A 9,617-nucleotide genomic window follows, 5' to 3' on the forward strand; every position below is an offset into this window, starting at 1 on the left:
GTTTCACTAATTCCAATCTGGACTATCAAACATATTTGATAGAACTTTTCCAAATAGCTGTTTTTAAAAGGCTGCTTTGAACCTCATATTTAAAGCTGAAGAGCAGCATTTCATCAACTCCTGGTATGAATTCATCTGTGTTTCTGTCTTTCTAATTGCATTGTGCCCACACTACAATTACACAGGAATGTATAGTTATAATAATTACAGGATCGAAAATTACTTTTTCCAAGATTCTCAGCAAAGTTAATGAAAACTTATTTAGCTTCTTTTTCCCCCCATTATCCGCTAATGAAATGATCAATGCTGGAATTCAGGGCATGTTGGGACAAGAGTTTCCTCCATAAGAAGTCTAAAATTTCTGCAGCTTATAAAAATGGCATCTATTAAGCTAATTACCTTAAATGTGGCACACGTGCTCTACCTAATAAGATCCATGAAAGTGCCAAATTTAAAACCTATCTGGTAATAATTTTCACCAATACAGCAAATAAAAGCATGCTAAAAATGAACAAATTGTCATCTACCCACCCCCAGTTCTAAGAAAGCATATCTTCACCTGCTATATATTTTGGGAAATACATCTTTCTGTCCACGCATTCAGATGTTTATTGAGGTATTGTCACCAAACTTGGCATGAAGGTTCTCGAGATGGCAGAGCCATTTTTGTGTGTTATGTTTGGATACCATCAGATTCCATTTTGAATTACGCTAGCGAACAAAATTGTTCCAAAGTGTGCCAGTGTTGACACTTCTGAAATATTGTCCCCCAGTTTTACATGATGGTTCACAAGATGGAGCAGCACATTTTGGTCTATGTTTGGAAATGGTCAGAGACCATTTTGAGTTAAAATGGTGGACTGGACCATTCCAAACTGCACTGAATTGGACATCTCTCATTATAGTGTAGACCAGTTTGGCACGATAGCTCCTGAGATGGAGAAGTAGGGTTTACGTATCTTTTGAAACATTAACAGCTACTGCTTTGCCTAAGCCTGATGGAGGGGAGCCTTTAAAATAAATCTTTTATGCTGTGATGCCTGGCCATATGGTTGAGCCAAATGAGCTTAGGATCCAGCCTAAACACAACCCCTCCCCCAAGATTGAATCATGCCCCTCTGGAGCACCCCTTTTTGGAATCTGAGCCCCAGCTGAGCCAAGCTGATCAAGTTAAACCAGTTTATCTTTGGCTAAACCAGGGTGGGGAGCTTAAAACTGGCTAAGCCCACCTAAGTTGCAAATCAGCTAGCTAAGCCAGAGATCCACTTCATCTTTAAACTGCTCATTCAGGCAATAGGTTGGTGCCTTTATCTGTTATTGTTAAATTGGCAAATAAAGCCATATGTTTAAAGTGAGTTCTGAAACGTATAATCCCACATAATACAGGAAAGCACCAACAGGAACAGCCCCCCATGGTTTTCATTCTTTCTCTTTCAGCACCATGAATGCAATTCAGTTGTATAAAGACTGCAAAAAGCCAACAACCTGTCGTTACAAGCTACGGACATCCTCTGCCTAAATAATTATTTTTGTGGACACCCATGACCACCCACTAATAGCTTTATAGCTCTTAAAATTATCATCATCTCACTCTGATGCTTTAACATTTTTCATATCCCAGAGCTCAACAATTTTGTAACTACTAAAGCCATGTGCTCTCTGAGGACCATCATTTCATTAGTGTGTTTCTGAAAGCAGCGCAATCTTCTTTGATCCACTGAAGAATAAATAAATTTATGAAGCATCATTCCCCCTCCTTCCATATTTTGCCACTGGAAAATGCGTCATTATCCTTTTGTAGCTCTCTTCCTTCATGCCTCTTAAACCCATATCTGGGCTGTACCAATTCAGACTGTAGGTGGAGACTTACGTAACAGTAGAGACGTAATATGGGGGTGGGGCAAAAGGGATTATAAAGCCAAATTCATTGGAATTGTACTACCTGCTATATATTTTGTGGAACATAACTTCCCACCGTTTCTGTCCAAATGGCATGCTACGCTTGGGGTGATCAGAGATGGGCTACAACATTGGGGGACGACCACATTTGCTTTCTGTTGCTTAAAATGTTAAAAGGACAAGAGAACATGGGATGCAGATAGGACAGAATTTATAAGGGAATAAGTCACTCAGAAACCACAATCCTTTTTCTTACAAGCTGATCCCGGGTGTTCATCTCAGGCCTCAGTACAATAATGTACAATTTGGGGAAGAAGATGCAGCCCAGCAAACCCACACTAGAGGCTAAAATGGAGAAGATCTCCACAGCCACCATGTATTTTCCCTTCGTGCTCAAGTAGGTGGGGACAAAGGACAGCCAAACACTGCAGAAGACCAGCATGCTGAAGGTAATCAGCTTGGCTTCATTGAAAGTATCAGGCAACTTCCTGGCCAAGAAAGCCACAGTGAAGCTGATGATGGCCAGAAGCCCCATGTAGCCCAGGACAGTATAAAACATCTGAGCTGATCCTTCATTACATTGCACAATGATCTGGTCAGTCTGAGAGTGCATGTCAAACTCTGAGAAGGGAGGAGAGGTTGCCAACCACAGTACACAGATGCCAGTTTGAATAAGAGTGCAAAGGATGATGACTGACACTGCCAGCCTCTTCCCCATCCATTTCCTCACCCTGTTTCCTGGCTGGGTGGCCATGAAGGCCAGAACCACCGTGATGGTTTTAGCCAACACACAAGAAACTGCCAGGGAGAAGACAATCCCAAACACTGTTTGACGGAAAAGGCAGGTCACCTTTCCAGGCTGCCCAATGAATAGGAAGGAGCAGAGAAAGCAAAGCAATAGGGAAGTGAGGAGGGTGCAGGTGATGTTCCAGTTGCTGGCCTTGACAATGGGAGTCTTCTGGTGTCGAATGAAGATCCACGTTATCAGAAGAGTAATCAGAGAAAGGGAAAGAACAAATGAAGTCAGAATTATTCCCAAGGGTTCACCGTATGATAGATAGATTATACGTTTAGGAATACAGTGATCTTTGTTCTTGCTTGGATGTTGATCCTCAGGACAGTTGTTGCAATGGTCTGCATCTGAAAATTATAAGTCTCAATTGTTAAAATTGTATGTGTACCCTCTGAACCGATATAGTTTAATATTGTGGCATAAGCTATGACTTTGAACATGTTCATTTTGAATAAGAGGAATGAAATCCCTTATTTTTATTTTGAAAGAAATGATATTGTGAAACAGAGGTGAAAATGGCACTGGATGAGGAGGCCAAGGAATAAGAGGAAACATCATTAGGAATATTGAAAGAATCTGGAAATGAGAAATGGCTTTGTTATTGCTCTGTCGATATGTGAAATAGATGGTATTTAATATTATGCATATTAGAGAGAAAATATATTCAGGTGTTGTTCACACATTTTTGCTCATAATTTTTGTACCCTTGGTCATCATCATTATCAGCGCTTTTTTATGTGGTACTCAGTTGTGGTACTTTGTTGTAAGAACTTCATGGTGAGTACTGGAACCTATTTTTTAAGGGGGGGAAAGCACTGATCATTATTATTAAATTCAGTGCTTTTTTCTGGGGGGACGCATACCCCTAAACATTTTGTGAATCTAAGTTTGGCCTCATTGAGGGGCAGTATTTCAATATTAGTAGGAAAATGAGAGTACCCCTAAACATTTTTTTACACCCCCCCCAAAAAAAGCACTGATTAAATTTGTATACCACCTTTTGTCAGTAGAACTCAGGGCGATTCACAACATAAAAATACAAGATAAAAAAACAACACAAAATACATAATAAAAACAAGAACAGAACAAAACCACTCTCCACCCCCTCCTACAACACATTTAAAAGGGTATCAGATGTCAATCATCCAAAGGCCTTGTTGAAGAGGAACATTTTCGCCTGGTTCCTAAAGGTGTATAATGAAGGCATTAGCCACTGCAGAAAAGGCCCGTTCTCGTGTTGCCACTCTCCAGACCTCTCGTGTACAACTGGATACCAACTGCTAAAATGTGTGAGCATAGAGTATTCCCTTTAAAAAGTTAAATCTGAGGTGTTATGAAACTTATTTCTGTAGTCATATGTGTGTGTGTGTGTGTGTGTGTGTGTGTGTGTGTGTGTGTGTGTGTAGTGCTCCATTGACACTTTCAAGTCATGTTTATTGTACAAACATTCTGAAGTACCTTCCCTATGTAGCTGAGGAATCTTTGCTTACCCATCTGTTTTGAAATCATTCCTTCAGGACAGTTAGGACAATTGTAGCAACAAATCTGCTCCCCCTGTCGAATGATCTTGCTGTGTCCAGGATGGCAACTCTCAACACATGTGGAATGGGGCGGATTCTATCAATAATCACAAATTAATAGATTTAAGATGGAGATTTCTCCTTTTGTCTGATTTCTCCTTACGTCTATGCTGTTGAATTTCACCGTTTGCATAATTGCATAGTAACAATTACATAGTAGCAAGCTTATTTTCTAGAATCCTTCAACATTCCCTCATATGTCTCTGGATTTTTCTATCCTACATTCTCCTCATGTTCCTTTTATCTTCACCACACAAATGAACATACACTTCATATACCGAATCAATCCCTTGGTCACTTTAGCCCAGTTTGCCCATCATGATAAGCATCAGCTCAGAAAGGTAGCAAGCAATGTTATGTAATATTTTTGAGGGTATTTGTATACCACCTTTCATTAAGTATTTCTGCAGCGTACAACAGAAAACATATAAAAATGCATTAAACAAAATTAAAAATCAAAACCTCATCAAAATCTTTGATGAAATAAAATATAACAGGTGAAATTAACATGCTATCACCTCTGAAAGTAACCACCAGCAAAATCCTGGAACACAAATATATCTCTATTATGTAGGACTAAACTTGACCAACAGCATTCCGTTGTCTTTTTGTATTGAGGAATATAAAGTCTTTCCCACCTGGTTAAACTTGTGATTCCACAAAATGGCGGTTCCATTAATGGTGAACTTCTTTACTTCAGGAGCCTGTGGGTTCATCCTTCCAACAAGGGCTTTATGGATGGACTGATTGTGGAATGTGATAGTATTGATGATATCATATCCAGTAGCCAACTCTCCATTTGCATCAAAAAATATTTCTTCTCCAGCACTGTTGTTGAAGTGGATGTGTTTCAGGAAGGCATGAAGCTAGATTGAGAAGGAAATAACATGAACCAAGAGCAATGGTAGCAAAGTGGTTAGTATGATTTCCCAGTTATTTCAATCTTATTCTGTTGACAATCTTGGCTAGATTTGCACTTGGAAGCCAATTGAGTCAGGCAATGGATCAGAATGTCTAACAAGGGCAATGCTTTCATCTAAGGAGATGGCTTCTTAAAGAAATACCCCTTCATTAGCAAAGGAGGCCAATTCAACACAAGCTAAATATTTTTCTTACTTCAATCAGCAACCTCCTACACTACAGCAAAAACAACAAAACAAAATCTGGCCATTGAAAGGCTTCTGGGTGCATATATTACAAAATATATAGCAGGCTGTACAATTCTAATGAATTTGGCATATATTACAATTGTGACTGACAGAAAAACCATACTTGCCACGGGTGAACATTGAGAAGATTCCATGTCCCTCCATCGCCTATTGCCTTCTTCATAGATCTTGAAGAAAACATGGCATGGAGAGCATGTGCTACAGCATAAACAGCGTTGTAGATACTGTAGCTCTGACCAGACATTCCCATTTCAAACACAGCTCCAGGGAGGCTTCTCAACTTCTCCTCGCCAGTGCAGTTTTTTGCACCTGGTATGTAAATATTATAGGCAGGAAACGAGCACACAAATGCATTGGACCAAAACCCATGGATGAAATAAAGCATAGAGTGATTGGGATTTAAAGTCTCAAGAAACTCTTCGAATTCTGCTACATCATTTGTGTGAAGTGAAAAGGACAAGGTGCCATTGAAGGTTTTTGGTGTGAAGACTCCACTGAAGTATACAGAAGAAAAATCCCACTGAGCTGTTATGATCCAAACCCTCTCTATTGGTTTCATTTTATCAAATTCATGTGATGATAGAACCATCCGAAAGCCCTCCAGAGATCGTGAATCTCCATGAACAAGAGTCACATTAGTATTGATTGATGAGATAATAGAGCTTACTCTTTCCAATTTAGTATTATCTGTGTCTTCCCAGTACTTCTTCAGTGTTGGAATAATTTCCTTAAAAGCCAAGCAAATATTGCTGTGGTATAACAGAGGAATGAGAGTCCTAAGTAACATTTCTCCACTTTCATCATCTGAAACAATCAGGCCAATCCAGGTCCACCCAAAATGCTGAAGCAGATGAACAATCCCAACATACTGAGGACTTTCACTGGGGATCATCCGATAGACGGAAGGGAACTGTACTTTGTCACTCAATGCAGGGTCAAAGGAAGCATAACTGAGCTAAGAAAAATGGCAGTGACATTTTTAGACTGTGTTTTATCATTCAGTGCAGGGGCAAAGGAGCCATAGGTCAGCTAAGGAATATTAAAACAATCAGTTTAAGAACTCTATCTCATTATTCCTCAGTTCATCTTGGTTTCTTCAAAGGTCCAGAAGAACAGGACCGTAGGCCTCTGTATTTGATCTTTCCAAAAAAAATTGCAGAGACTAAAATTCTCCCAATAAGGCAACTTCAGCAGGGTTACCATAAAATAACAACATATTAGACACAAACATCTACGTGATAAACTCAGTGCCTTTTGTATTTTAAAAAGAAATTTTCAGAGGTGAATTTGGCTCTGAGAATTCAGGGATTCAAACAGTGTCTTTCACTTTTTTAAGAAAAAGAAAAAGAAAACCCTGATTTCCAATGCTGTGAGGGGATGATTTGAGCAGGAGAAGTTGGAAGAAGTAACCAACAACAAAAGTGTGTGTGTGTAAGATAGATCTCAAGTACAAATTTCACCTTCTGGAAACAGCTTTTCCAAATCTATATAATAATAATCACAAGATGGCAAAATATGCCACTACATCTTCAGTAAACTCAGCTCCTTGTGATTTCAATTCACTGGAAAGTTCACAATGGAGGAGGGAAAACTCACCCAAAGGAACTTGACTAGTCCAGTTAGGTCCAGGATTGTTTTGGCCACAAATGAGAGTATGTAGGCCTGCCCACTCAAACAGGTTTCTTCCATAAAAGTGAAATTTTATTCATTTTCATTTACATGGTATGATGACGAAGCCTTCTGGACTTGTCTCCTAAGTAAACAGTACTCAACTCCCAGCCTCCATGACAAGTATTTTCCCATGTAGTGTTGCTAGCCCCTGAGTTGAATGAGATCACTGCAGAGCTAAGAGTCGAACTTTTGGTCTGACCAGTTCTGAGGAGGTGAATGGCATGGATAGCAACCCAAATGACTCTTCCTCACTAAGTCGACTCCTGGTTTCACCCATGCATATAAAAAAATTGTAATGCATACCTGTGGGATCTTGTAGGTATTTAAGATGTGGGGCATCTGCTTGGAGTTATGAGAAGTGAGTCCACCAATGATGGCCATTAGCTTGTATTTCCTAACACAGATGTAGTTAAGGGGGTTCCCCGAGCTCAGGAAAAGTATTTGCATAGTGGCAAGACAGGTTCCCATTGAATTGAAAGCATTTTGTGTGAAGATGTAAGATAGTGTTCTGTTGGGTAAGAGGTGGAAATTCTCGTTGATCTTGTTCAGGGCAAACATAAAGACAAGTGCTTGGTGGTAGTTATTCGGTATCACACTGCAATGACATTTCAGTGTAGACTTAGGGGTGTTATATAGTCATTGATTTCACATACATACAGTAGATTTACTTATCTGCCCTGGAGGGCAGAACTCAAACAAATGGCTTTAAGTTACAAGAAAGGAGATTCTGACTAAACACACAGAAAAACTTTCTGGAATAGGAGGTTGTGGATTCTCCTACCTTGGAGGTTTTTAAGGCAGAGGTTGGATCGTCATCTGACATGGGTGCTTTAGCTGAGATTCCTGCATTGCAGGGGGTTGGACCAAATGACCCTTGGTGTCCCTTCCATCGCTACAGTTCTGTGATCATTTGAAGCTATTATTTAAATATCAGGCAGTAGAAAATATCTTCATAACTTTGTGCAGTAGAAAGTGTGGTGTAGTGGTTAGAGTGTCAGAATTGGACCTGGGCGACTAGGATTGAAATCCCCACTAGCCATGAAGCTCACTGAGTGACCTTGAAGCAGTCACTGCATCTCAGCCTAACCTACCTCACAAGGTTGTTGTGAGGATTAAATGAGTAGGGGGAGATCTACTCATTGGAAATTGAGTAGGAAACGGAAATTGCAGAATGTAGAAAAACATTTCCTACAAAAGAGACACAAAACGTTTGATTCCTGAGTATGCTAAAGCTATCCAATATTAGAATCACTGGTTTTTATGGGCATTTCCTTTCTAAACGTTCTACACCTATGAGCAGCGCCTTGGAGGGGGAAAATGGGATATAAATGCAATAAATAAATCTCCACAGGCCATATATCTTTAGAATTCTTTACTGTTCCCTCATTATCCTTCTATGCTGCATTTCAACTAAAGGCATATCCTCTTTGATGACTGTGATTCATGGGCTGTATTTGTTTGAAATTGATTTGCTTTGTCCTGGTCCAATCAATCTGTGTATCAATATACTGTATGTATCCATCTCTAGCTAGGCAGCTCCCTCTCATCCACTTTCAGCCACTACAAAAGGCCTGACTAGGCGTTATTAGCTCTCTTCCTTCATGCCTCTCCTGCTAAGTAAGGTAGTTTGTCTGTGACTTTGCTCTATGCAAAGAAAGATCATTATTTAAGGTATACTCTAGCATGTGATTCTAACTCAATGCACCTTACTTGTAAGAATTTGTCTCATGCAGGAACCTAAACACTTGCTGAAGGAGGAATGGAGAGCTTGTGTTATGGAATAGCTAGGCTGTTGACTTCAGGTGTGGAGAGTATTGGTTTCAAATTTTCTCAGTATCAAGTGAGACCTGGGAAACCACACTGGCCATACCTTTGCTTTGTTAAACAATAGTTTTTCATGGAAGCAAAGTCGAATGAAAATAGAGCACAAACTGAAATGGAACACATTACCTGGATTATTTCTGAAAAAGAATTGTATGAATGGTTTCCTATCTTCAAGCAAATTTAGAAATTATATATATATATATATATATATATATATGGAAAACAGCAATCTAGCAGTCTTCACAGGTTAGCTCATTTCCTTAAATTCTGACTAAAATAAGACTATGAATAATGAACTATTTTGGCTGTTTTCATTAGGCTATTCAAACAGAATTATAAATTGCCCCAACATTATATTTTTATATAATAAAATATTGACTTACTAGCCACTGATATCCACATGTGGAGTTTTATTAAATGAGACATCATTCAAGAAAGGAATAAAGAAAGAAAGGAATTCCCCAATGACAATACTCTCTAGAATACTAAAGTCATTTTGAACCTTTGGTTGCCAACCACATCCATTCTTCCCATTTTTGCTGACAATGTGAGGCAGCAGCAGCAGCAGCAGGAACAGCAGCAATGACATTTGGTTACCAGAAAATCGTAGCAGTCACTGACAGACACGTTAATTTAGGCAAGCACACCGAACAGTCGTCATGTGAATTATCAGATCTGAAA

At 39.4% G+C, this 9,617-nt stretch overlaps 1 protein-coding gene across 1 annotated transcript; it reads right to left on the minus strand.

Annotated features, from left to right (window-relative positions):
* Window positions 1–2,125: 2,125 nt before the first annotated feature.
* Window positions 2,126–7,574, minus strand: LOC114583271 (vomeronasal type-2 receptor 26-like). The gene is made up of 5 exons (XM_077918108.1): window positions 7,416–7,574; window positions 5,545–6,396; window positions 4,911–5,138; window positions 4,183–4,309; window positions 2,126–3,039 (listed from the first exon to the last, which is right to left on the minus strand). The coding sequence occupies exons 1-5, from the start codon at window positions 7,557–7,559 to the stop codon at window positions 2,126–2,128; spliced, it is 2,265 nt and encodes a 754-aa protein (XP_077774234.1). The 5' UTR covers window positions 7,560–7,574.
* Between the last annotated feature and the right edge of the window lie 2,043 nt (window positions 7,575–9,617).

The sequence above is a fragment of the Podarcis muralis genome, chromosome 13, assembly GCF_964188315.1.
Source record: "Podarcis muralis chromosome 13, rPodMur119.hap1.1, whole genome shotgun sequence".
NCBI classification, from domain to species: domain Eukaryota; kingdom Metazoa; phylum Chordata; class Lepidosauria; order Squamata; family Lacertidae; genus Podarcis; species Podarcis muralis.